Genomic DNA, 27,338 nt, shown 5'->3' on the forward strand with positions numbered 1-27,338 from the left:
TAAAGTGTTTGCTGTTGGGTTTTCGTTTGGCTGGTTGTGTGTACACAGTGTATACAAGTTGAGTTGTACAGAAGCCCAAGAAAGAGCAAGAGACAGAGGGTGGTCGGGAGGTAGGAGCAGAGGGGTTAGAGAGAGAGGGGCAGGGGAGAGGAGACGGATAAAAAATAGAACCACATCCAGACGACAAGGGGATAGGACGGTGGGGGGCAGACACAGACGATCGCAGTAGAAAAGGAGCGGGAGGGCCAAAGGGAGGGGACCCCCTCCACCTCCCCAGCCCCCCGCCCCAGGTATGTACAATAAATAAGATTAAAAATAATTAACAAGATGCGTCTTCCCCCCTCCCACCCGATGCCGAATGCCCTGGGGAGGGAATGGCCTTTAGCAAAGATCTTGGCCTGTGAGGGGGGGGTTGGGGGAGAGGGGGTCCCCCAGCTCTCTGAAGCCACCCCACCCCCCTCAACCATACATAGACTTTTCCTATACATTATGTACAAGGTGGAGGGGGCGGGGCTGTGGCCGTGGAGGGGGGATCAGGGCGAGATGGGGAGGGAAACCGTTACTAAATAGACATTTATACATATATATAAATAATTTCTCTGTACACCGGACAGGGGGAGGCTGGGGAGGGAGTGGAAGGAGCGTGGGAGAGGGAAGGAGTCGAACTTTGAACCCTGCCCTGTGGGGGCAGCATGGACACACCCTGACCAATGACCCCCCCCCTTCCCTGGCGACAGGGGCCTAGGGGTTAGCTCCTGAGGACACAGTTCTGTCCCAATTCTCCATTCATGGAAGCGGTGGCTCCCCCAGGCTGGGAAGGGTCACCCGCAGCGGCTGTGGGCCTGTGCTTGGGCCAGCAGGTCGCTGAAGGAGTCGAAGAGCTGTTCCAGCCATGGCTGGTTCCGCATGCACTGCTGGACCACCTCCTCCTGACCCAGGTCCTCAGCACCGCCCTCGATGGCCAGGGTCTGCAGGGCAGTAAACAGAGCTGGGGCAAGTGGCTACCAGGGCCTGGGGAGTCTAGGGATCAATATTCCAGGGAAAGGGGGCTGGGAGCTAAACTCTTGGGTCTGGGGGAGGAGGAGGCTGTGGGCCTGGGCTCCTGAGTGTGAGAGAGGAAAGGCTGCGGGGACTGGACCCTTGCTTTGAGGGAGGAGGTGCTACGGGCTCGGGCCCCTGGGTCCAGGGCAGAGCTTGTGGGGCGGAGTCCCAGGGTGACGCGTGCTACAGATGGGCTTACCTGGTCCCGGCAGCGCAGGAAAGTGTGGTACTTATAGTGGTGGAGTGAGTGGTAGAGCGTGTAGTATCCTGACTTGTCCAGCTCAACTTTGAACTCCTGGACAGATGGAGCAGAAAAGCCTCACCCCACTGACCAGCATAGGGCAGCCCTCCCCTACCCCTATCGCTCCCCACCCCACCCCCGTTGCCCACACAGTTCGCCCATTCCCGGCCCCACCTGGGCTCGGACCACACTCCTCTTGAGCTTGCTGAGCGTCTTGCGGTTGTAGGGTTCCCCAGCTGGCCGCAGCCGCACAGCCCCCTCCTCAGGGGAGCCCTCCCCACTCTGCTCCACTTGTAGCTGGGGGAACGTGTGCAGGGCGTCCTGTGGGAAGACGACCGGTCAGTGGGACGTCCCCCTGGACCCACACACTCCAAATCCACCACTCAGTTCTCAGATTACCAAATGATCAGATACCTCAGTTTCCCTCAGGCTACAAATCAGGAGATACTTGGGAATCTCAGACTCAGGCAGAGGAGCCTCGGACTGTCTCATGACCCCTATAATATGCTTTGTGACTCAGCCCAAGATTCTCAGAGAGCCCTAATATTCCACCCAGGATTCTCAGCCCCAGCTTAATATCCTATTCAAAACTTTGAAAGATAGCCTAAAATCCAGAATCCCCAGTGCCAGGCTGACAATCTCAGAATTCTAAACCATCCCATAATTTCTCAGATTCATTTTGATATTCTTTTTTTCTCTCTCTCTTTTTTTTTAGATTTTATTTATTTATGAGAGACATGGAGAGAGAGACAGAGACAGAGAGAGAGAGGCAGAGGCAGAGAGAGAAGCAGTCTCTCTCTGAGAGAGAAGCAGGCTCCATGCAGGGAGCCGGACACAGGACTCAATACCAAGCCTCCAGGATCAGGCCCCGGGCCAAAGGCAGTGCTAAACCGCTGAGCCACTGGGGCTGCCCTCATCCTGATAGTCTACTACAGAAATGTGAACCCTAGGATGACATCCCACCCAGACCTCTCAGAAACAGACTCAACTCTCAATCCCTGAATTCTCAGTTATCCCAACATCTCACCCAGAGTTCTAGAACCAGATGGATATTTTATCCCACGTTGTCTGAGAGACTAACATCCCACCAAGAATTTTCTGAGTCAGCCTAAAATCCATCCCGGAATTCCCAGAGCCAGACCAAAATCCATCTGGAAACTTTAAGCCTAGACTCACATTCCATCCCAGAATTCTGTTGCCCTCACACTCTATCTTCTAATTCTCAGCACCACACAACGGTCCCCATCAGAATTTTCAAAGCTGCCCAAATATTCCATTCCAGAATCCTGGGCCATTCCAGAAAGGAAATTTTACGGATGACTTAATACTGAAGCCTGAGATGTTAAAAAGCCCATTCTACGACAGGGAAGCCATCAGAATCCGCTTGCCCCTGCCCCCCAGCAAGGCCTCATCCAGCTATTTTCTGTAAACTTGTGCTCCGTAAACTCTGCTGGACCTTCCTAGCTGCCCCCCCACCCCCGAGACCTCTCCACATCCACCAAATCCCTTCCATGTAGGTGTGCAAGGGTGCTAGGAATCAACTTTGCTCCTGGCCAAGCCCAATCCTTCCAATGGTTGCCCCCTCCAGGGCCTGATGCTCTGAGAGGACCTCCCTGGCTGACTTATACCCATCTCTCCCATCTCTGACCACTGGGCCCCAGACCCCTCCAACCCAGACCCCACAAGCACCTGCAGGGCTGGGCTCAGCGACAGCCGCTTCAGGACTTTCTTCTTGTGCTCATTCAGGAGGCCGTCAATCTTCCGCATGGGTGGCAGGTACAGCTCGTCTGAAAGACCAGGAGGGGCATCAGAAGAGCTGAAGCCCTGCAATGCATGGGGGCCAAGGAGGAGTAGGGGACCTTCCTCCCCCAGGCCTCAGCTCACCATGTGTGTCCTCCAGGGCCTGGATCATGTCTGGGTCGAGAGCTGTGCTCACCAACATCTCCACATAGCTCCGGTACATCTCCCGCATCGCCCGGGTCTTCAGCAGACGCCCGGGTACCGCCCGCTCTGGGGGGAGAGATGGGACATGAGCTCATTATTCCAAGTCCATCTGAGTGAACGGGTGGCAGATGGTGTTCTAAGTACCAGGGCTGGAGAGAAATCGCTGCTCAGGGAGCTCTGAGTCCACAGGAGAAGACCAACAAGTACCAACGCGATATGCTGTAATGGTGGAGTCACAGGCATTGATTGTAATGAGTTTGGCCTGGCAATCCAGGGGAGGCTGGTTCAAGGTCACACAAGAGCTAAGTCTTAACTGATAGGAAAGAGCATTCCGGGCCAGTGAACCTCACGTTTGACTAGTTCAGTGTAGCTTCAGTAAAGTCTAAAGAAGCAGCATAATTGGTTTCCAAACCAGTGAATCCACTCAGAGAGAGCAGATCACAAAGAGCAAGACTGAGGGAGGAGGTGGAAGGTGAGAGGTGAGACTGCACAGGTCCATGTAGGTCAGACCACACAAAGCCTCCAACATGAGGTGGAGAGGACGGGGGCTTTTGCGGTGGGTACCAGGGAGCCATGGGAGAGCTATGAGGAGGAAAGGAGCAAGGGTTAAGTGTAAAAAGATGCCTCTGAGACTATGTAGGGGACGGATCAGGAGGAGGATACCAGAGGCCAGTGTAATGGACCACAATAGGAAAGGATAAGGATGGGGGTGCCTGGGCCTCTCAGTTGGTTAAGCATCTGGCTCCAGTTTAGGTTCATTTAGGTCCTGGGATCTAGCCTTGAGTCAGGCTCCCTGCTAACTTCCTCTCCCTCTGCCTGCCGCCCCCCCGGTTGTGCGCAATCTCTGTCAAAGAAATAAATAAATCTTGGGGATGCCTGGGTGGCTCAGTCGGTTCAGTGTCAGCCTTCGGTTCAGCGTCAGCCTTCGGTCCAGGTCATGACCTCAGGCTCCTGCAATACAGCCCCACATCAGGCTCCCTGCTCAGCAGGGAGTCTGCCTCTCCTCCTCCCTCTACCTCTCCCCTCTGCTTGCTCTCTCTCTCTCTCTCTCTCTCAAATAAATAAAAAATATCTTTAAAAATAAAAAATAAAAAAAATAAAAAATAAATAAAAATAAATAAAAAATAAAAATAAATAAAAATAAATAAAAAATAGGGCAGCCCCAGTGGCCCAGCAGTTTAGCGCCTGCCTTTGGCCCAGGGCGTGATCCTGAGGCCCTGGGATCGGGTCCCAGGTCGGGCTCCCTGCATGGAGCCTGCTTCTCCCTCTGCCTGTGTCTCTGCCTCTCTCTCTCTCTGTCATGAATGAATAAATAAGATCTTTAAAAAAATAATTAATTAATTAAAAATAAATAAATCTTAAAAAAAAAAAAAAGGATAAGGAAGTAGCAGGACCATAAGGGACAGGATCCAGAGATCGACGAGCAGGAAGATAGGAAGGCCAGTGTCTGACAGGGACTGCGGGAAAGAGCAGAGAGTTGGGGACAGTCAGGGCATGGGGAGGGCGCAGAGCCGGGGACTTCTCAGCTGTGGAGATGAGGGAGCAAAGAGACCTAGAGATCTGGTCTGCTAACTGAGTAGTCAGTGGGGCTGGCCCTGAGGTAGGGAAAGTAGGACAAGGAACTCAGTGGGATCTAGAGCGAGGGCTAGGGGAAAGAAACTAGTGAGGCTCACTGGGAAGCTGAGACTGCCAAGTGAGAGGTGAAGCCACAAGGCCAAGGTCAGGACATGAGGGACACTCACACAAAACCCAAGAAGGAGCATCAGGGAGAAAAGAGAAGCAGAACAGCCATGAACGGCCCTAAAACATCCCCTAGGAAGAGGCCTGAGAAATATCCATTTGACTTATCCTCACAGAGGGTCCTTGGTGACAGCCATTTGCAGGGGCCAGAGTGACCACTTGTCAGTGGCAATCACACCCCACCAGGCCTTGGCCCAAACCCTCCTATGGCTCATGTCTGGCTCAGGGTAAAATTCTTCCAGTGGGACCACAAAGCCCCAGGCCTCTTGTCCCTCCAAGATCTGGTCCTGTTCTTCCTCTGCCCTCACTTCTCACCCTCTCCTCTTACTCACTTGCTCCAGCCACTGGCCTCCTTCCTGATCCCCAGACACACCCAGCCTGGAATGTTCTCTCTCCCAGTCACCCAACCCCAACCCTGTTGCACTCAGATCTCTGCTCCAGTGTCATTTCCAGAAGCCTTCCCCAAATCCCCCACCCCCTGAAAACATCACCCTCTATACCACCTGGACCCTCTTCACCAGAAATGCTTTTTCTTAACTGCATTTAAGACTGGCCAGCCTTACGCTGATAATTTTTCACATTGTTTTGTGTTCTTGTTACATAACATGTTTATCTGATAGACTCCCCCAGCTAGACTGTAAGCTCCCATGAGGATACATATTTTTGCTTATTCTGTTCACTGCTGGAACCTCGTTCATGGCATGAAGTAGGTACTCAATAAATATGTACTGAAAGGGCTCACAGAGCCAAATGGGAGCAGACAAGAGGAAGAGAGAGGAAGGTCACTACAACGTCTCTCTAGAACTTCTATCATGAATAAAAGAAAGGAGAAAGCATCAGCTTCTGGCACATGGAGGGTCACTGCTCTCAGACAACCAAAAGGGTTAGTTCTGAGGGCTCCTGGGCTGAATGAAGGCTTTAGGACATCCAGGCATGAGTCATGCTCATCCTGCCCTAGAAGAGCTCCTGGTTGAATGGGCTGAGGGCAGACAGTCTCAGACCCATATTGACCCTTGGTAGGGTAACTGCTCCCATAAGAAGATGGGGTTCAGGGACACCTAGGTGGCTCAGTAGTTGAGCATCTGCCTTTGGCTCAGGGGGTGATCCCCACCCAGAGATTGAGTTCCATATCCGGCTTCTCGCAGGGAGCCTGCTTATCCCTCTGCCTATGTCTCTGCCTCTCTGTCTCTCATGAATAAAAATATTTATTTATTCATGAGAGACAGAGAGAGAGAGAGAGAGAGAGAGGCAGAGACACAGGCAGAGGGAGAAGCAGGCTCCACACAGGGAGCCCGATGTGGGACTCGATTCTGGGTCTCAAGGATCAGGCCCTGGGCTGAAGGCGGCGCCAAACCGCTAAGCCACCCGGGCTGCCCAATAAATAAAATCTTAAAAAAAAAAAAAAAAAAACAATGTGGTCTATCCACAAAGTGGGATATTATTCAGCCAAAACAAAGGAAGGAGGCCCTGATACATCTCACATGGATGAACCTAAAATATGTTATGCTAAGTGAAAGAAGCCAATCACAAAAGACTATATGTTGTATGATTCACTTACTCATAGTGTCCAAAACAGGTAAATCCAGAGATTGTAAATGACAGGTCACTTAGGGCTGGGGGGAGGGGAGTATGGGGAGTGATACCCAATGGATGATACATGTTTTTTTCTTTTTTGATACATGGTTTCTTTTTGGGGTATTGAAGTGTTCTAAAATTGACTGCCAAAGTGGACAGATAAGTCTAGGACTCTACTAAAAGCCACTGATGGGATGCCTGGGTGGCCCAGCGGTTTAGCGCCGCCTTCGGCCCAAGGCATGATCCTGGAAACCCCGGATCGAGTCCCACATCGGGCTCCCTGTGTGGAGCCTGCCTCTCCCTCTGCCTGCGTCTCTGTCTCTCTCTCTCTCTGTGTCTCTCATGAATAAATAAAAGTATTTTTTAAAAATTAATTAATTAAAAAGCCACTGAATTTTATGTTGTAAGCAGGTGAACTACACAGCATGTTAATTAAACTTAACTTTGTAAATCACTTAAGAAATAGAAAAAGAGGGATCCCTGGGTGGCGCAGCGGTTTGGCGCCTGCCTTTGGCCCAGGGCGAGATCCTGGAGACCCGGGATCGAATCTCACGTCAGGCTCCCGGTGCATGGAGCCTGCTTCTTTCTCCCTCTGCCTGTGTCTCTGCCTCTCTCTCTCTCTCACTGTGTGCCTATCATAAAAAAAAAAAAAAAAAGAAAGAAATAGAAAAAGAAAATTGAGGGCCAGAGAAGGAAAGACCTGCAAATCTGGGCCTTTCTAGACCTGCCTTTAACGGTTTCCATCTGGCCTGATTTAGCATCTGCCTGCCCAGTTAAAAGACTACATTTCCCAGGCTCCCTTGCAGCCAGGTGTGGTCAAGTGACCAAGTTATGTTCAATGGGACAGGAGAGACAGGATATGGGCTACTCCCAGACCTGGCGACTTAAAAGAAAGGTCCAGCCATTCCCTGGTCCCTGAGTCCCTTCCCACTGGACTCAGGGACTGCGGCTTTGGGCCTGCTGGGCTGCTTCGGACCAGGTGCTTGAGGACAGCACGCTGGGGGAAGACAGAGCAACAAGAAGAAAGAAACCTGGGACCCTGGACAACCTGGAGAAGATGCTCTTATTTCTAGGAAACCACTACTTACACTTACATTAGGGCTTTGATGGAAAGAGAACTCTCTTGCTCTCATTTGACTGCCTTCATGCTTAGTCCCCATTAAAAGAGCTACCCCTGGGGCACCTGGGTGGCTCAGTCAGTTGGGAGCCCGGCTCTCCACTTCAGCTGGAGTCATGATCCCAGGGTCTCAGCGTTGTGAGATGGTGCCCATGCTCAGGGGGGAGTCTACTTTTCCCCTCCCTCTGCCCCTCCCCACTGTTCATGTTCCCTTTCTCTCTCTCAATTAAGTAAAATCTTTTTAAAAAGAATTAAAAAAATAAGAAATAACAGCATCTACTCTGTAGCCCTGCTATAAACATTACACAAGTTAATTTGGGTAAAGAACTTAGAGAAGATGCCCACCCCAGCTAGGGCCATATGATTGACAGTATTATTATTTTAATTTACCAATTTTGGTTGCTATCTCACCAACACTGCCTGGAAGCCTGTGGACTGCACTTACCCACACCTCCTCCTGATGCCCCGGGTTCCCTTCCCCATGCTTCCCCACCTGCCCTGTGGTTGCCCAGAGCCTCACCATCCTCGCTGGGTGCTCCTGGGGATGACTCTGAGTCCGAGGAGCTACCAGGTGGGCCCCCGCCTGCCGAGGCATTGCCTGCAGCCTCCTTCAGCCACTTCTTCCTCTTCTTGGGGGGCGGCTCAGCCTTCACCTTGGTGGGCCGGGCCTTGGGCAGCCGGGAGGTGGCAGGCTGTCCCGCAGTGAGGCTCCGCTCAGGCCGAGTCTGCCGCCCACCTGCGCTCCGCTCACCCCGCAGTGGCCGCTCCCCACGGGTCACCCGCTCCTTCTCCTTCTCCTTGTCGACAGGCCGCGGTGGAGATGGCTTCTCAGGAGCAGGGGGCTCGGGCACAGCTGTCTCGGGTGTCTGCTCTGGGGGCTTCTCACTTATTGTCTTATCGGGAGTCTCTGGCTTAGGAGGTGGTGCCGGGGCCTTGGGAGGAGGTGCAGAGCTGCCCCCAGCAGACGCGGGGCCCTTGGCCTGCCCGGAGCGTCTGGAAGGGGACACAGGAGGGACAGCAAGCAGTCAGCAGCCCTAAGAAGCCCACCTTCTCCTCCTGAGATCCCCATCTAGCCCACAGCTCTGAGCACAGAACCAGCCTGACTTCCTGCCCTTTGTTTCTGCTGAGTGTCTGTCTCCCCCAGCCCCAGACCTGGGTCTTTCTGTTCCCCACACCCTGTGTCCGCTCTGCGGGCTTCTACTTTGTCTCTGGAAGGTTCCAGCCCCCTCTGTGCCTGTTCACCCTGCACACCACCTGCCCCACAGCCCCCACAGTACCTGACAGGCACTGGGGGCCGGTGCCAGGGTTTCCGAGCACAGACCCTCACATAATCCTTCTTGTTGACGTTTTCCAGGAACTTTACATAAAGGCGCTGATACCGGTTTTTCGCATCCCCAAAGTACCCCAAATACTATGGAGAGAAAGAGGTACGTGAGGAATACCTTCATCCATTGCAGCCAGGCAGGCTGATAGATACCTAAGATTCCCCTCCAACCCCACCCCGACCCCGGACAGCAGCTGCCAGAGCCTGCTGGATGTGGAAACCCCCTTCTGGATGCCCCCTAGACTAGGGGTGAATCACAGCCATGCATGATGGGGGACCCTGGGCTTTTGGCCACCACTCCCTCTAGGCTTCCCCCAGTCCTCATGACTCCCTGCAGGCTTACGTTACTGGTAGCACAAAACTGCCGCTGCCCGTCCTTGATCTCTGGAGTGAATTTCTGCAGCAGGGCTTTCTGCACTCGCCAGATGGGTGGGGGCTCCCGCCCCGTCTGCAATGCCAGCTGAAGAGGGGTGCAGTGAGGCCAGCAAGGTCAGCCCTCATTCCTGCCCTTCCCGCCCCCAATTCCAGATCCGAGGTCCCCCTTTCTCTATCCTCTTAGAGAAAAGGGCATTCTCACGAACAAATATCAATGAATACTGGCAGGCACATATCTTCTGGCCCTATGGTGTTCTCAGTCCCAGGGAGGCCGCTGGCATCTGGCCATGTCCTCCCGTGGCTTACCCAATGCTCTCAAACAAGCCGTGTGTTCTTGTGCTACCAAGTTTTAGTTATCACAACTTTACGGCACCAGGCCTCTGTGGTGATTTAAAGTAATGACAGCTCCTGAGCACCCAGCCACCATTTTCCAGATACTGCGCTGGACCCCAGGGACAGTGGGGACAGTGGTGAATGAGATTGACATCGCCTTGGCCAAGGTCTCTGTTACAGAGACAAGACAGACAAGCAAATAAAACAGGGTGAGGTTGTGGCTTGTGCCAAGAATAGGCAGGTGACAATTTATCCGAGACCACTTATTTCATCTACCTCTCTACAACTAGGCTTGCACAGTAATATGAGGCTCCCCCATCTCCATTCCAACACTCAGATAACCTCCCCACCCTGAGAGACTTGTGTGACCCCCAGCTGGACACTGGAAACTGAAGGATATGGGACAGACCCCACGTCTAATCTGGGGAGCAAGGGGAGTAGCAGGAGAGCCAGACACGGCACAATGACATCCCAGGTAATGGGCACACTAACAGCAGACCCCCAGACACTACCGAAGCCTCAAAGAAGGACCTCAGATGCAATCTGAATCCAAGAATGCTTCCTAGAAGACGTGACATCTGAGTAAGTCCTGGAAGGACAATGTCTTCTGTGAGGGGGCTAAGGAATGACAAAGGACAACACAGTAAATCGTGTGATGGGCATCTGGGTGGCTCAGTCAGATGAGCATCCTGGTTTTGGCTCAGATCATGATCTCTGAGTCATGAAATCACGCCCCACATCGGGCTCAACACTCAGTGCAGGGCAGCCCCAGTGGTGCAGCGGTTTAGCGCCGCCTGCAGCCCAGGGCGTGATCTGGAGACCCTGGATTGAGTCCCACGTCAGGCTCTCTGCATGGAGCCTGCTTCTCCCTCTGTGTCTCTGCCTCTCTCTCTCTCTGCATCTCTATGAATAAATAAATAAAATCTTTAAAAATAAAACAAAACAGTGCAGAGTTGGCTTATCCCTCCCTCTGCTCTTCCTCCCACTCCCCCATGCAGTCTCTCTCTCATGAATGAATGAATGAATAAATGAATGAATTAAATCTTAAAAACAAAAAAGATGCAGCAAGAAATGTGTACCAGGTATTGTGATAACCTACAGGTGAATGAAAGTTACTCCTGGCATTCAAGGAAATTACATTCAAGTGATAAACAGGATTCAGATGACAATTCCAATTGACTGGTCATGGTTGAACACCAGGCTCAGCAGGAGAAGTGCAGAGATCAATTAATGATGTCTGCCACTGGCAGCAGCTGTAACCCTGGGGTCTGTGTGCCAACTATCCACTGCCTACTCTTAGTTTGGGTTAGTTGTTTTCACATCCACAATTTTCTCTGTGTCCCTCAGATCAATGAGGGGAGTGAAAAGAAGGGATTACAATAACCTGATGACAATGAGGTCTAAAAAGGTTCCTGGTTTACGTTTCAAGAGGCAGGATGAGACAGTGTTGCAGGTGCCCTGGCCCCAAGTCCTTTCCTCCAGGCCACCATACAGTTCCCAGTCCTCCCTCCTGGTGACCTTAGGGAGCCAGGTCAGAGGCCCAAGGATTGAGAAATTCCTTTCAGACCACATCCTGCTCTGCTCCGAAACCTTCCAAGGCCCCTAGTACAGACTCTACAGTCTGACACAGTGAGACTTTGCCTCAGTTTCCTTTCTCTTCTCCTGCCCCTGCCCGGCAGGCCATCCAGACCCCTCCTAGTTCAGCAGATAAACCCCAGACTTTCTGATCCCTGGGTTTTTGCATTTGCAGTGCTGCCTCCCCACAAAGCGGGTGCTTTTTTTCCATCTCAATGTTACTATGACCTTCCCCATTCTAGTCTCAGAAGCCTGTGAGAAAGCCATCAGAGTAACTCTCCCAGCCAGGGGAGACCAACTCCACCCCTGTCTCCTCCCACTACCCAATTGGCCTCCTCTAAGGAACTGGCAGATTCTCTAGCTGTACTCAGGCCCCTTGGCTCACCACATCCCAACTGAATTTGGTGGTTTTCCCAAAACCACTCTTCCTCCCTGCAGTCATCAGGCCCAACCTCTGGCATCATCCTTGTCTGATCTCCAACCAGGGCCAGTTAGTCCTCAGGCTGTCCCTCCCGCCTCTCCTGTCAATCATATCCTTGGCCACACCCACTCCCCCTCACTAGGGAAGCTAAGCCACCCACAGGCCCTGCCCCATGGAAGCCACAGCTGATTGGAGGAGATATGACCAGACAGCCAATCAACAGGCAAATCATTAATCCCATCTTGGCCCCAAATGCTGAGCTGGACCAATCAGATTCTCTTCTGGGAATTTGAATTCTTGAGAACCAGAGACCAAGGGCAGTTAAGCAGCAGGATGTGAATGAGCTAGAAGCACTTAGTGGGATAGTAGTAAGAAAACTTTGGGGCACCTGGGTGGCTCAGTCGTTAAGCATTTGACTCTTGATCTTAGCTCAGGTCTTGATCTCAGGGTTGTGAGTTCAAGCCCTGCGTTGGGCTACATGCTGGGTATGGAGCCTACTTTAAAAAAAAAAAAAAAGCTTCATGGTCCATTAACCCAGGAGGAAGTCAGTACCACAGGACTGCAGTGGTAGACTGCAATCAGGCCTAGACACCTCCCCAGCCACCTCCCTGCTGGCCAGGGGCCCAAGCAGCTGCCAGCTTTCTGCCTTGAAAGAGGACTTTCAAGCAGGCGCCCATTGATCTCACCCCAGCATGACCTGGCACCTGCTCATCTTCCCAGACTCAGTGCTCACCATCCAGCCACTCAACCTCTTGAATCCCTACACATCACAAGTACACCGTGTTTTTGTTCACAACACAAACGTTGCACGATGTTCCCTCCACCTGAACTGCCCTCCCTCTACTTTTCTCCACCCAACAACCTCTTACACACTACATCCTGCTAAATCTTTCACATCTCCAAGAACTGGGAGTTAATATTATATGTCCCATTTTATAGGTGAGGAAGCTGAAGCAGAGAGGAGACTAGCCTTGTGCTAATTCGGCTGCCTTGAATATGTTCCATGAGTATAAAATAAATATACACAGAATTTCAAAGACTTGATATGCAAAGAATGTAAAACATCTCATTAGCTTTTTCTTGTTGATTACATGCTCAAATGACTGTTTCAAATAAGCTGTGTTAAAGAAAATACACTGCTGTAGCTAATCTCCCCCATTTTTAAACTTTTTTAATTCTCTATTCTTTTGGTCTTTTAAGAAGTCTCCACGCCCAATGTGGGGCTTGAACTCAGGACCCTGAGATCAAGAGTTGTGTCTCTACCAACTGAGCCAGCCAGGCGCCTCTGACTTTTTAAACACGGATACAAGAAAGTTCAAAATGATGTATACAGCTCATGATGTTTCTATTTAGCTACCACTGTTCTAGAACCAACTATGACCTGTTGCCCATTTTCACAGATCTATAAGCTAAGAACAGTTCCTAATTTTTAAAGGATTATAAAAACAAAGCAAGAATATGTAGCAGAGACCCTGTGACCAGTAAAGCTTAAAATATTGACTAGCCGGCCCTTAAAAGAAAAAAATTCACAAGTTTTGCAGAGATGAACAACCAAAGCAATGCTTATAGGACACCCACTATGTGCCACCCAAGGTTCCTCGGAGCACTCAACAAGCTTTAATGTCTGGATCCTCCTGTTACCTGAGGGAGGTACTAATATGATCACCCCTATTTTGTAAATAAGGAAATTCAATGATCAGGAAGGGTCGACACCAGCCCAGAAACAGCAGGGATTTAATCCAGTCAGGTTAACGCCAAAACTGGGCTCTTGGTAACAATGCCACCAGCCTGCCCTGACCCCAAGCACACAAATGAGTCTTCAATGTGTACAGGAGCAATTCAGGCCTGGGGCTGTGTTTTCCCCCCATTGTAATACATACTCGTGTTGTATTTTAAGCATCTGAGTCCTTGCCCCGGCCTTGTGCCAGCTGGGAGGTGGTGTCAGATGGCTGTGGCTCCAATCCCAGTTCAGCACCCACCAGCCGAGTGAGTCCCTCTCTCTGGACGTGAATTTCCTCATCTGTAAAAGCCCTGTTCTTTTAGCCCAGTGCTGGATGCCCAGCCACATCTGCCACTTCCATTGTCAATGTTTGATAGAATGTACACAGAGACGAACCCTTGGATGGTTCACCGGTTGAGCATCTGCATTTGGCTCAGGTCATGATCCGGGGTCCTGGGATCGAGTCCCGCATCCCTCCCTCATAGAAGGGAGCCTACTTCTCCCTCTGCCTATGTCTCTGACTCTCTCTCTCTGTCTCTCAAAATAAATAAATAAAATCTTTTTTTTTTTTTTTTTTTTTTAAAGAATGTATAGAGAAAGGCTAAATCTGGTGCCTAGAGCCCAGGATCCTGGGGCCAACAGGTCCTGAGCCATGAAAGTCTAGGAAGGCTACTTTAGCTTTCTGCACCTCAGTTTCCTTCCCAGTAAAACGGGAAGAGTAATCCCTATCACTAAAGGTGATTATAAAGATAAAATTTAGGGATGCCTGAGTGGTTCAGTTGGTTAAGCCTCTGCCTTCCGCTCATGTCATGATTGCGGGGTCCTGGGATTAAGCTACACGTTGGGCTTCCAGCTCAGCAGGGAGCCCGCTTCTCCTTCTCCCTCTACACCTCCCCGCCACCGCTCTCTCTCTACTTACATGAGAGTGCGTACCGGTGTATGCTCATGCTTTCTCTTTCTCAAATAAATAAAATCTTACAAGAAATAAATAAAAACTTGGAGACAGCAGTGAATGTTGCACAACAATGCGAATAAGCTTAATGCCACTGAATGATACATTTAAAAATGGTCAGAATGATAAATTTCAGGGTGTGTAAAGGGTTACTACAATTAAAATAAAAAAAGGAGGGGAGCACCTGGGTGGCTCGATTGGTAGGGCATGCGACTCTCTTTTTTTTCTTTCTTTTTTTAAAGATTTTATTTATTTATTCATGAGAGACACAGAGAGAGAGAGAGAGGCAGAGACACAGGCAGAGGGAGAAGCAGGCTCCATGCAGGGAGCCCGACACAAGACTCAATCCAGGACCCCAGGATCATGCCCTGAGCCAACCACTGAGCCACCCAGGTGTCCCTAAATTTTTTTAAATTAATTTTAAAAAGTTAAGAATGACAGAAAGAAAGAAAGAAAGAAAGAAAGAAAGAAAGAAAGAAAGAAAGAAGAAGAAAAGAAAAGAAAAGAAAAGAAAAGAAAAGAAAAGAAAAGAAAAGAAAAGAAAAGATCAAACTCAATTCTGACTGTGATGTGTCCCAAATCCTGTCTTGGGGAGTTGGAAGCTGTTCTTATCGTTGCTGTTCATTCAATATCTTCCTCTCTCGTCCCAGTTGATGATACAGCCTCAGAAGTCACAAAGTTAAAATGAAACAACGTGGGACGCAAGAGTGGTACAATCAGTTAAGCGTCTGACTTTTAGTTTTGGCTCAGGTCATGATCTCAGGGTCGTGTGATTGAGCCTGGCATCAATGCTGAGCACAGAGCCTACTTGAGATTTTTTTCCTCACTCTCCCTCTGCCCCTCACTGCTGTGCACTCTCTCTCCCACTCTCTCTAAAATAAAGACTTTTTCCCCTGTCTCCCTCCAAAAAGGAAATAATGTACACAAGATATACTATGGGAGTGAGAAGGACCATTAGGGATACAGAAGGAGGGACCAGGGAGTCTTGTGATTGCTGTGTGGGGTATTTGGAACATGTCTATTCACCCTAGCATTTCACTTTGTAATTCCCTAATATACCTTTTACCAGTGTTCTTTTGGGTGAAGCAACCACCATGTGAAAAAAATGACAAGGTATGGATAACAATACATGATGTCTGGAACTGGTAGGGTAAGGCAGGGGGCAGAATGTGCCAGAACAACGAAGCAGGACTAGCCACAGAGGTGATGATGGTGGAAGCTAAGTAATGGATACAGTCCTATTATTCTATTTGCTCTGCTTTTTCTACAATAAGACAGCGATTAAACATCACATAGTAAAAGACACATTAAGTTCATGTCACAGAACATACCAAGTAACAAAGCATAACAACAGTTGTTAACCTTATAATTATCCATCTCATGATACCTCCATCTGAAGAAACAATACCCCAAAATAAATTAAACATGATAATGTATTTCAAGGGCCAAACATGTTCCTGGCCCACAGTCAATACCCAATCCACAACCATGACTAATATAAAGAAAGGCCCTAGTCTTTGGTGTCACCATAAAGGTGACAATGGCTTGCCAACCTACCATGCACTCGCTCAGCTTTGTGTTTTGGGAGACGCACCTGATGACACCTACCCCTGTGCTATGCTATTAATCCTCTGATCCAAATCTATCTGTCCAATGAACCAAGTACAGCAGAGGTCAGCAAACTTTTTCTGTAATGGAGCAGATCAGATTTTTGGGTTGGTGGGTCAGCTAGGCTCTGCCTAAATTACCTCACTCTGCCATCGCATGGGAAAAGCAGCCCTAGAAGATTTTAAATGCATGGGCATGAATTGTGTGCCAATAAAACTTTATTTATAAAAATAGTGCCTGGATTCAGCCCAGGAAGGCCACAATTTGCCAACCCTTGGAGTAGAGAGTAACTGGATGCAAAGAATGGGCTGATCTGCAAAAAGAGTTTAAGATGTGGCCTGATAGTCTCAAATCCTTGGCTACTAAATTTCCAGATTATGCGTGTGTACGTGTATCCACAGATACATTTTAACAATGTTTCACGTTTCACCATTATTCCATATACTGCAAAGTAGTCTCCTTCTCTTGGCTGGTGGGCTTAAATTACAAGCTTCACTGCAACCAGCACCTGCCTTGTTCTTTACTGGAACCCCAGCACCCAGAATATCTGTAATACACGCCAGCAATGCAGTTTTCTTACAGGACCTACCCCCGCCCCCCAATCTCTGAGCCTCGCGCATGCTCTGCACGTTCCAGCCCCATCAGCCTGCGAACTCAGGAGGGGTTCCTCTGCCAGCACCGGGCCTCCATCAGATGGAGCACCTGATGGCAGGTGCTCCATCACCCGCCCCCCTCGGCCGCCACGGGGTCCCGGTTTCAGACTGGGCGCAGAGGACTCACCTTGAGCGAAGGGATGTCTTCGGCGCGGATGACGAACTCGTCTCGCTCCCGGAAGATGCCCTCCCCGCCGCTCTCGCCAGCCTCCTCGTCGGTCTCCCCGCACACCGCCGCCGTTTCCTGCTTCTTGGCCAGGTGCAGGGGCCGGGCGTCGGGCGGCTCCGGCTCCTCGGGGGACGGGGCTGCGGGCTCCTCGGGCACGACGGCGGGGGCGGGGGCGGTGGTAGCCGCCGGGGGTGGCGGTGGGGCCGGAGGCGAGGGCAGGGGCGGTGGGGCTGGCGGTGAGCTGGGGACCGGGGCCACCAGCGGAGGCGGCGAGGGCAGGGCTGGCGGAGGGGGTGGCGGGGGCGGTGGTAGCGGCTGTGGCGTCGGGGCAGGGGGCGGCGAGGGTGGTGGCTTCTCCTCCAGCAGCGGGGGCTCTGGCGAGGGTGGGGGGAAGCGAGAGGGACGTCAGGGCAGACCCCACAGTGAGGTCCCCGAGGCCCCAAGGTTTGCGGCCAATGTCAATCAGTGTCTGCTCCCAGCCTTTTCGGGCTCCTCTCTTCTCCAGGGCCCCAACATAGTCCTCTTACTGTTCTGCACCCCCGCATCCCTTTGGATCAACCAGAGTTGTTTTCCTTCAACTCACACCCCAACACCCATCTGTGCTTCCAATGCCGCTCAGTCCCTTCTTACTCTTCTGCTGTTGCACTTGGTCCTATCAAAGTTCATGTCTGACCCTGATCACCTGTCCCATCCCCTCCCCCCCCCTTTTTTTTGAAAAATTTTAAAGTAATCTCTACACCCAACGTGGGATGTGAACCTACAAACCCCTAGATCAAGAGTAGCATGCTCCACGGACTGAGCCAGCCAGGCTCTGTAGCCTTCCCAGACTTTTCATACCTACTTTTGTCCCCAGACAGCCACAGGAAGCCCACGTTCCATTAACTTCTTTCTCCAATGTCCTAATAAGCCTCCCTACCCAGATATGGTGCTCTGCCCTCCCCATCTTTTCCTCACCTCTACATACTGTCCCCTTCTGTCCCTTACTGTGGTCTAATACCATGACTTGATGTCCCTCCATCAAAATCAGTTGTCCCTCATCCCACCACATCCTTCAACGTGTCCCACCCCAGTCTATCTCCTCCTTGTCGCCCCAAGTCCCTCCAAAGCTCCCTGCCCTGCCCTGGCTCCTAGTCTCTGAGTGCCATTCACCATTCCTAGCACCTCTTCTCCTGTCCCTTTCTATGCCAATAGCCCCTCAACTCACCCAAAACCCTTCTGCTGCGTCAACGTCCCTCCCTGAGACCCCTTCCCAGCTCCAGTGGTAATTCTGAGTCCCTGTAACCTGGAAACCTGTGCCTGATGTCCAGTTTAGTCCCAGAACACCTCCTAGATGCTTCAAAGCCCTTGCTGACTCTCCCCTCCAATTTTTATCTTCCCTCCCAATTCCCCAATCATTCCCTCTGCGCCTCTACCTCCCCATTTCCTGCTCAGGGGTCTTGTCCTCCTCCATCCAAGATCTTCCCTGCCCTTTCCTTCAACCACTCTCTACTCTAGGCTTCATTTATGTCCTCTGCTTCCCATAAACTCCCCATGGGTTTTATTAACATGCCCCTCTAACGTCTTAAAGTACCTCCTAACTTCTAAAACTGCTTCTTCTCCACCCCAGTGTTTTTAGCTATGAGCCTTACTGACCCTTCCAAGGTCCTTATACCCAATGCTCGCTCCCATTTCAGCAAATCCTGATACTCTGTTCAGAAGCCCCCAGCATTTCTTACTGCTGCCCTGACGCCTCCCTTCAGCTCGCACCCTCTGGCTTCCTTGCTCCCCATTTTCCACTTTCTACAATCTCCTAGAAGTCCTCTCCATTCCCTAGAACATCTTGGAGCCCTTAAGCCCCCTCATTAACTGCCTCAAACACCCTTCTCCTAATCGATGCCTCTATTCCATGCCCATCAAAGAACATTAAGGTTTGTCCAAAGGCTCTCTCAGGACAGCATCCAGACCCTGCTGTACCCCCAGCCTTTCCCTTCTACCACCACAAAAGACCCCTACTAATTAATGTTCCAGTCTCTCTTTAAACTATCCTCCTCCCCAAGTCTCTCCCTACAGCCCCCAATACATCTTTTTGCCATTTACCATACCTCTCTCAACCCTAGCTCATTCTCAGGCCCCATATCACCTGCTGGTTTTACAGGCTCTCTCAGCACCATGTCATCCACCTGTCCCCATCACTTAACCTGCTCTGTCTCTCAGCATTCTCCAGATCCCACCTCAGGGCACCTTAGCCCACTTAGCATCTGTGGGCAAATTAGAAAATGATGCCTTTCTCAAAATACTTGTTTGCCCTCAATTGGCAAATTACCTTTGTAAACACAAAACAACTTCATCTACAACGTGAATGATGCCTCTTAAACAAAGCACAACCTGCACAACTGTACCCAGCAGCCTCAATAACAGTAAAGCCCCAGCCTGGCCCCAAAGTGTCTTCCCAGAGCTCACCGGGTGTGCCATTGCTGCTGGCACTAGGGAGCCCCGGGAGAGGGGGGGGGCCTGGCACCACAGCTTCAGTTGCCAAGGAGGGCACATCTGGGGTGGAAGTGTCCTTAGGCCCGGCGAGGGGTGGGTCGTCAAGCGCAGAGATGGCTGAGGAGATGCTCTCCTGCAGGTCCCGGTTCTTGGCCACGGAGTCTTCTTCATCCGAGGAGAAGGACGGCAGCGTCTCCAGGTTGCGTTTCAGCTCCTCATCCAGCCGCTTGCAGGGCGAAGGGCAGCCCAGCCCAAGCCCCTCGCTCTCAGCCGCCTCCAGCGCACCTCCCAGCCCAAAGGCTCCAGCAGGAGGCGGGTGTGGCACAGTGGGGGCGGCAGGAGGCTGCGGCTGCAGGCCCCGGGCTGGCACTGAGGGCGGCACGCTCTTGGGGGGGCTGAGTGGGGGTGTCAGGCCGGCCTGGTAGAGTGGTGGATGACGCTTGCCTGACTTGAGGAAGTCCAGGAAGGAGGCCATGAAGCCGGACTTCATCTCTGGCTGCTTCTCCTCCACCTCCTTGATCTTGGCCTCGATCTTCTCCCGTGTCAGGCTGGAGTCCAGGCTGTTGTGGTCAGTGCCAGAGACGGCATCGCCGGATGAGGCTCCCAGGCCCTCGCCGGCCTTCGGCACGGACAGCTTGATCTAGATGTTGGGGCAGAAGGGAGTCAGGATCCACTACAGTGGGGTCCCCGAGTCCCCTCCCTGCTCAGAGCCAGAGCACAGGACCCAAACCCTTACTTAAGACCTAGGTCAAATTCACACTTTCAGCCTGTGGAGCCCCACAATTTGAGCCGACAGACCCCTTCCCTTACGTTCCAGCAGGATAGGACTGGAATTCCTCCCTCAGCACTCACTGATCCTTCTGCTTCCAGCCCAGGAATTCAGCCTCCAGACTCTCCTCCCACAAAACCCACGAATCCAGAAACCCGCAATCGCTAGTCATTTAAGACCTAGAACCTAAGGCCCAAGCTCCAAAACCCTTTGCCTCCCTCTAAAACCCCGAAGTCTCAATTCTCAGAGCTCTCCAATGGCAGGAGCCTGGAATCTCCTCAAAGTTTCAGGAATATAAACCACAGCCCCCACTGCACCCAAGGAGTGTGGCCCCAGGCCTTTGCTATCTCTAAATTTTAGCCACCCCGACCCCAATCCCCCTCACCTTAAGTGGTTTCAGGGGCTCCAGCCGTGTGCCCCCTGCCTCCTCAGGCTTTCTGCCCCGGCCCCGGCCCCGGCCCCGAGGCTTCTTGGCCCCATCAGCGGGCGTGGAGGCTGAGGCTGGCCCTGCAGTGGTAGGGACCTCCAGAGGGCGGATCCGGGGCCTCCCCCGGGGCCGGGGTGGGCCATCACGCTTAGCCTTTGTGGGCTTGCGGCCACGGCGCCTGGGGCCATCAGGGCCTGGGTTGGGTGGACAGAAGTCGATGTCACCCAGGGGTGAGAGGGCTGGGCGGGAGCGACAGCTGGACACCAGGTCAGGCAGGCGCCGAGGGTTGAGGCGGATGTCAGCGGGCACATCGGCCTTGTCCTCATCCGCCTCAAACTCGTACTCCTGAGCATACAGCTTCTTGGGTGTCTGGAAGGGTGGGTCACGGCGCCGTAGTAGGTGGAAAGAGGACGTCTTGAGCAGCTTCTTTGGCTTGGTAGAGCAGAAGATGGGCGAGGTCAGGCCTCCCTTGGGCTCTGAGGCAGGTGGCGGCGGCGGAGGGGGTGGAGGGGGCGGAGGGGCCGCCTGGTGTGGCCCACTCTGGATCAGGCCCAGAGGCTCGGCATTGACTGTGGAGGGCAGCTCAGGTGGTTTGTTGGGGTCCAGGCCCAGGCCTGGCGTCTCAGGCCCAGCTCCAGATGCCCGACTGGGGCAGTAGGGCCCATAGGGGTCATAGGCAGGGGGGCCTGGAGGCGGCCCAGTACCCGCCTTGGGATCACCCTCGTCCTCGGGTGGCCCTGCCTTGCCATAGTCATCCGCTGCACCACCGCCAAACATCTCCTCCATGGTGGGAAAGAAGCTGCGCTCCTCATCTTGGAGCAAGGAGTCAGGAAAACAGATGGACGTGAGTGGCACAAAGCGGGGAGCCTTGGTGCCCTGCGGGCTGGGGCTGCGATAGGCACCTGAGGGATCCTTGCCCTCGGTATTAGGTGGGCCTACGCCAGTGTCACCAGGCCCCGGGGGCAGCGGTTCCAGGGCCCCAAGCAATTCCTGCATGGCTCCTGGTGGCTCCAGACTCTCCTCAGGTCGCAGGCGGGGGCTGGGGGCACCAGGCTCCAGGCCATGGCTTCGGAGGTGGGCCTCAAGCTGGAGGGGCATGGGTGGCGGGGGTGGGGGCGGTGGCGGTGGCGGCTGGGGGGCCCCGTCACGGGTAGCTGGCTCAAGGAGATGAACACCAACTTTGGGGGCACTGGGAGAGGGGCTGGGGGCGTGGCTGAGGACTGAGGGGAGCAATTGTGGGGGAGGAGGAGGAGGCAGCACCAGTGGGAGGTCAGGGCCCCCAGCCTCCAGGAGGAGGCTGTGGGGTGTGGGCTGGGCAGGCTGAGCTGTGGGAGGTGGGGGTGGTGGGCTCTTTTGGAGAAAGGCCCCCAGCTCCTTGGCACCTGCCCCATAGTGGACAACTGAGGTGGCCAGCCCCTCTGGGGTCTCACCGCCCCGTTCTGGCCCCTTCTTCTTCTCCTTCAGCCTCCCCAGGCCCAGCTCCAGGGCTGCTGTGGCACCCTCATCGAGGCTGGCACTAGTACGGATGACACTCTGCAGGTGATACCTCTGGGGGTCTTCCTTGGCCAGCTCATAGGGTGTGCCCGGTGGTCCCCCGGCCCCACCACTACCCCCAAGTCCCTTGGAGGCATCCGTTGCCCCATCTTCACCCACCAGGCCGTCTGCCCCTGAGGTCCGCGGGGGGCTAGGTGCCTGCAGGAGATGCTGGATGAGGAATTCCTCATCTTCTGTGCGCTCGGCAGGAGGCCCTCCAGGGCCAGCCAGCAGCTCCGAGCCATCCCCTTTGCCTTTGTAGCCACCTGCTCCGGCTGTGTAGCTGCCGGCTCCCGGAGGCGCCAGGAATGGGGCTGAGGCCAGGACGGAACTCAGGTACTTGCCAGGGGCTCCTGGAGAGCCGACTCCAGGCGGGCGGCCGGGGGCAGGCGGTGACTGAAGTGGGCGGATGATGTGAGAAGGGCTGGCCTCTCCACCACCCCCCAGTGAGCTGGGCCCCCAGCCACCGCCATGACCCGAGAGCGCTGGGGAATGGCCAGTACTGTAGCTGAGCGAGGGGCTGGCTGTGGGCAGCCCCTGGGAGTGGGCAGCTGGCCCTGGGTATGGCTCACCCTGAACCCCATACAGCTGCCCCTGCAGCTGATCCGGGGAGTAGCTCTGACACGTGGCTAGGCCAGGAGGCGGCGGACCACTGGGAGGCTGTGGGGGCCCCCCTGAGTAGCTAGGGCCTTTGCTCAAGTCCTGTGCTTGACCCCCTCCAAACCCTTGCCCGTAGGCCTGGGGTCCTAGAAGCCCTTGGGGCTGACCAGGGGAATAGGCTTGGCCCCCTGCCCCACCAGCCCCAGAGGCCTTCCCAGTGGCATAGGCTGCTGCCGGCCCACCCAGACTCTGGCATTTGGGTGTGGCAGTTGAACGGGGTGGTGGGGGCCTGTTGGCACCGCCCGCAGCTGCTCCATAACCGCCTTTGCCCGTCTTGTAACCGGGCGACTGAATGATGGGACGGTAACCTCCACCACCACCCCCTGCTCCACCTCCTCCAGCAGCCTCAGGGCCCGCAGCCCGGCCCGATGCCCCAGCCGTAGCCCCACTGGGCCCAGCCTTGCTAGGCTCACCAGCACCGGGGGAGGGCTCCCCACCGCCCAGGGGGCTGCAGGCCAGGTTAGCCCTGTGGCCCATGGAGGGATAGCTGCCTCCACAGCTCAGGTAGTGCTGGAGGGCATGGGCTGGTGGCGGAGGCGGTGGGGGCTGGGCACTGGCTGGCCGCTGGTAGTGCTTGATGACGGTGTCCTGGCGGGGCAGGGCCCGTTCGGGCGGCGGGGGGCCTGGGGCAGCACCCGAGAAGTTGTACAGCTGTGGGGAGGACTGTTCGGCAGCGGCGGCAGCAGCGGAAGAGGAAGCCAGCAGATTGAACTGAGTCGGGAGGTGGCGGGGAGGTGGAGGGGGGTCTGGGGGGCCGGGGCGGTAAGGAGGGGTCTGGGCCGGACCAAGACCTGCGGGCCCCAGGACACCGCCCCCCGCCAGGCGCTCGAAGCCCAGCGAGGATGGCACCGTGGGTGCCTGTGAGGGCTTCAGGTGCAACACGTCATGAGGGGACAGGAGCCCATTAGCTGGGGGACTGAACGGGGGGTCTTGGAGGCTGAGGGATGAGGGTACTGGGAAGGGGCGGCTGCCGAAGGAAGCCGGGTGCTGGTAGGCTGACAGGGCAGAGGAGGATGGAAAGGTGCTGGAACCCGGCAGGGCGCCTGAAATGAAGAGCTCCGTGGGGCCTGGCGTGTGCATGGCTGGGGATGATGAAAAAGACCATAGGTCAGGGTGGACTACATGCCAGCCCCACCCTGGTCCTTCTGGGCCGACACTGGGCTTACCTGTTTGCCAGGAAGGACTGCGGAACTGGGAGAGGAGAGAGGAGGCAGAGGGGCCAGGCTGGGGGCCCCGGGACTCCAGGGCTGAGATGAGGTTCATGACGGAGGCGTCTGGCCCTGCTGACCCTGCGTGGTGGAGGCCAGTGTCGAATAGTCCAGAGAGGCCTGGCCAAGGACAAGGGGGTAGAGTCAGCTAAGTGGGCTGTCAGGCACAGTTGAAAGGGAAAAGGAAGAGGTCAAAAGCAAGTTGGGTCAGGGCAAAGAAGTAAAGGGGGGAGATTCAAAGAGGATAAAGTGAACACAGCCAAGCTAAGGAAACAGGGCCGAGGACAATGAGGGAAAAGGCAGCCAAGAAGCAGGATGAAGTGCACTCCAATAGTAAAGGAGCCCAGGAGAGGAAAGGTAGGCAGAGAAATACAAAAAAACAGAATCGAAGGAAGTGGGTGCAACAGGACAGAGTTCTTATGGGGGGCGGGGGAGACACAAAAGGATGTGGGCAATTCTAGTAAGGAAGGGGAAAGGATGGGGTAACCGGGGCCGCTTAGAAGGACCCGTGGACAGGCAGAAAGGGGTTGAGTCAAAGAAGGAGGATCCAGGGAGGGGGGAAAAATTAAAAATTGTAAGGAGAAAAGGAAAGGAGCCACTCAGGAAAGTTAAAGATCAAATGGGACAATATAATCTTGCAGGCTCACCCAGGAAGAAGGGAACCAATCAGAAGCGAAAGAGGTAAGGACTACAGGGGTTAAGAACTGATGGGGAGGGTAAATCTAGGGGAAAAAGGGGGGGGGGGTCCAAAGACTTACAACCAATCAGCAAAAAAGGAATCAGGAAGAACGAATTCAGAGACCCAAGGAGCCAAGAGGATGGGCAAACCCAGAGGGAAAGGATTGGGGTGGGATAGATAGGAGGAAAAGCCTGGAAGAGAAGGTGGGATTTGGGGGCTGAGGGGGACGGGGCCAATTGGAGAGAAAGAGGCGGGGCCAGAGACAAGGGTGGACGAATCCAGCGTGAAATTGAGCAGGGACCAGCAGCCTCAGAGGCAGCCAATCAGAGGAGAGGCAGCAAGGGGCGGGACAAGACGCAGGGCACGGCCAATTAGGAGGGGTGGAACTTTCAGGAGCCAACCAGCTGCCTCGGAGGGAGGGCCAGCCCAGACGGGGCAGGACGGGGGCCGTACCTGCCGGGTGGTGGTTGGTGGCATAGCTTTGCAGTGGGTGGGGGGCCGCGTAGGCCTGGCGGTGTAAGATGTCGGTCTCGGGGTGCGAGGTCCTGGAGCTGCCATAGACCAAGCTAGGGGGAAGGGAGAGATGTTAGGGTGTCCTCCGAAGCTACCCTAGGAGAAGGGAACTCAGCAAATCCCCCGGGGTGTTGGGGGTAAATCTTCCAGCTGACTGGGGGTTATCCTAAGGAACTTTGGACCCTAAAGGAAAGAAGGCAAGGCAATCGGGGTACCCAACGAAAAGAGCAATGAAACATTCCCCACTCGAGTCCCCCATGAATAGAGCCAGAGAGTCTCACGTTTACAAACAGCCAAGCACAGCGACGAGACAAACAAGAGGGTGAAGAGTCAGAGGAAGTGCCTCAAGTTTAAATTGTGAAAGGTATGGACCTCCTACCGAGCCCACCCCCTGCCCCAGGACACAAGGCCCTAGGGTCAACCTGAGAGGTGCATAAGGACGCCCACTCTACTGCAGACACGTGGGAACACATGGCCCTGAACCTCACAGAGTGGTGCAAACTGAGTTTGGAGCAGGAGATAGGCTGTTCCCCAAACTGCTGGGATGGGGGTTGGGGAAGGGATAGGACTAAGGGAAAGTACCAGGTACAAGTGCGAACATGAACAACGTCCATCCCCTGGGGTTGAGGTTCAAATGCATGGGCCCTCGCAAAGCCAGGTATGTGTGCAAACGACTATCCAGCTCACCCGTGGGGAAGGAAACATACAGAGCGGTAAGTCCCAAATGGAAAATCCTAACACATGTGGGGTCATGCCCAGCCAAGGTGGGAAACCCAGGGGGCGGGGGAGGGGTAGGGGACAGGTGAAGAGTGAGGGCAGGACATAAACAGCAAGAAAGGGGTTGATTCGCAGGTGAGCAGTCTACCAACTAAACACGAACAGGGCCCACGCTCACACACACAACCACACACCAGGGAAACATCTGAATCTTCCCTTGCAACGGCCCCAATTCATGGCTCGGACTCAAGAGGTCAAGTACTCCACTCCCCGCCATCAGCTAGGATTCTCTGCCTTTGGGGGTGGGGGAGCTAAAGGGGGTGTGTCTCAGATTCCAGGACCCCCCCCTTACACACACAGAACCCCAGCTTGGGAAGGGGGCGGGGCCCCGTGCCCACTCTGCGCGCGGAATTTCGGGGGGGGGGCCGAGTTGCGCGGCCTCGCGCAGTCCCGGAACAATAGGACGGGAGGGGGGGTGCCCCCCAGGTCTGCGTTCTAATTCTCCTTTCCATCCCACCTTTGCAAGAGCGGAGCCCCCGGCGCAGGGACGAGGGATCAGCAAGCCGGGAATCCAAGGATGGGGGGAAATCCAGGCCTTGCTTCGCCAGTCCCTCCCACCTTCCCAGGGCCTTTCCGTCCGAAATTGTTTTGCACCCCCATTTTCCCGCTGCATCTCTCCCTTTGCATGCCGGAGCTGGCTTTGGCGGAGTTTGCAATTTGCAAACTGGGGCGGCGGCGTTGTTGCAAACCGAGGAAGGCCGCTCCCTTGCAAGCCGGCGGGGAGTTTGCGATGCACGCGTCGCCAGGCGGGCCAGGCCCGGGCCGGCTGGGCCCCCACCCCTTGGCCCCTTCCTCCAGGCCACCCTCGGCTCCTTACCTAGCTTTCGCTGACCTCTCGTAACTCCATCCCGCCCCGGCGCCGAGCGGGTCCCCGAAGCCGGCGCTGGGGTAGTTCCTGTCCATGAATTGGCCGCGGTGGAAATTGGGGGGAGGGGGAGGGAGGGAGGGAGGGAGGGGGCGCGCGCGCGCTCTCCTCCACCGCCGCTCCCTCCGCTGCTGCTTTTTTTTCCCCTCTCTCTCTCTCTCTCTCTCTCTTTTTCTTTGCAGCCGCCGAAAGGCCCGGGAAGGCCCCGGGCTGGGGAGGGAGGGGGCAGGGGCGGAGGGGCGGGCAAGGGAGGGGGTGCAGCCGCCGAGCCAAGGAGGGGGGAAGGGGGGTTCCCCCTGGAGGGAAAGGGGGGTAGGAGGGACCCCGCTGTCTCCGCCTTTGCCCCGGCGCTTGCAAGAGAGAAGGGAGGGCGCGCGCTCAGGAGGGGGCGTCCCGGGCGGCCCCGGGGTGGGTGCGGGCGCTGGGTGCTCGCTCTCTCGCCGCCGCCGCCGCCGCCTCCTCCTCCTCTGCGCTCACGGTGCAGCCATCTTTGCACAAGGCGGCTGGGGGAGGGGGGAGGGGAAGGGGGGGCGGGCGGCGGGGTGTCTGGCTGCGCTCCGCTTCCTCCCACAATCCCGTGCAAATGCAAAAAAAAAAAAAAGAGAGAGAGAGAGAGATACAGAGCGCTAGCAGGGCCTGGGGGTGTAGGGCGC

At 54.5% G+C, this 27,338-nt stretch overlaps 1 protein-coding gene across 1 annotated transcript; it reads right to left on the reverse strand.

The window, feature by feature from the left end:
* On the reverse strand, positions 1-27,193 carry PRR12 (proline rich 12). The gene is made up of 14 exons (XM_077845068.1): positions 26,638-27,193; positions 24,984-25,096; positions 23,810-23,971; positions 20,409-23,725; positions 19,228-19,894; positions 16,747-17,162; positions 9,326-9,442; positions 8,936-9,069; positions 8,179-8,651; positions 3,167-3,292; positions 2,972-3,069; positions 1,457-1,603; positions 1,241-1,336; positions 1-968 (listed from the first exon to the last, which is right to left on the reverse strand). The coding sequence occupies exons 1-14, from the start codon at positions 26,721-26,723 to the stop codon at positions 822-824; spliced, it is 6,099 nt and encodes a 2,032-aa protein (XP_077701194.1). The 5' UTR covers positions 26,724-27,193; the 3' UTR covers positions 1-821.
* Between the last annotated feature and the right edge of the window lie 145 nt (positions 27,194-27,338).

The sequence above is a fragment of the Canis aureus genome, chromosome 1, assembly GCF_053574225.1.
Source record: "Canis aureus isolate CA01 chromosome 1, VMU_Caureus_v.1.0, whole genome shotgun sequence".
Classification (NCBI taxonomy): domain Eukaryota; kingdom Metazoa; phylum Chordata; class Mammalia; order Carnivora; family Canidae; genus Canis; species Canis aureus.

What these genes read in the sequence shown, in the direction of transcription:
- PRR12 (XM_077845068.1), bottom strand. Translation starts at nt 26,723, where the DNA reads ATGGACAGGAACTACCCCAGCGCCGGCTTCGGGGACCCGCTCGGCGCC. An exon ending in CACCAACCACCACCCGGCAG is followed by an intron (nt 23,972 to 24,983) that starts GTACGGCCCCCG and finishes GTCCTTGGCCAG; the next exon opens with GCCTCTCTGGACTATTCGAC. An exon ending in AGGAGCACCCAGCGAGGATG is followed by an intron (nt 3,293 to 8,178) that starts GTGAGGCTCTGG and finishes CTCTCCCCCCAG; the next exon opens with AGCGGGCGGTACCCGGGCGT.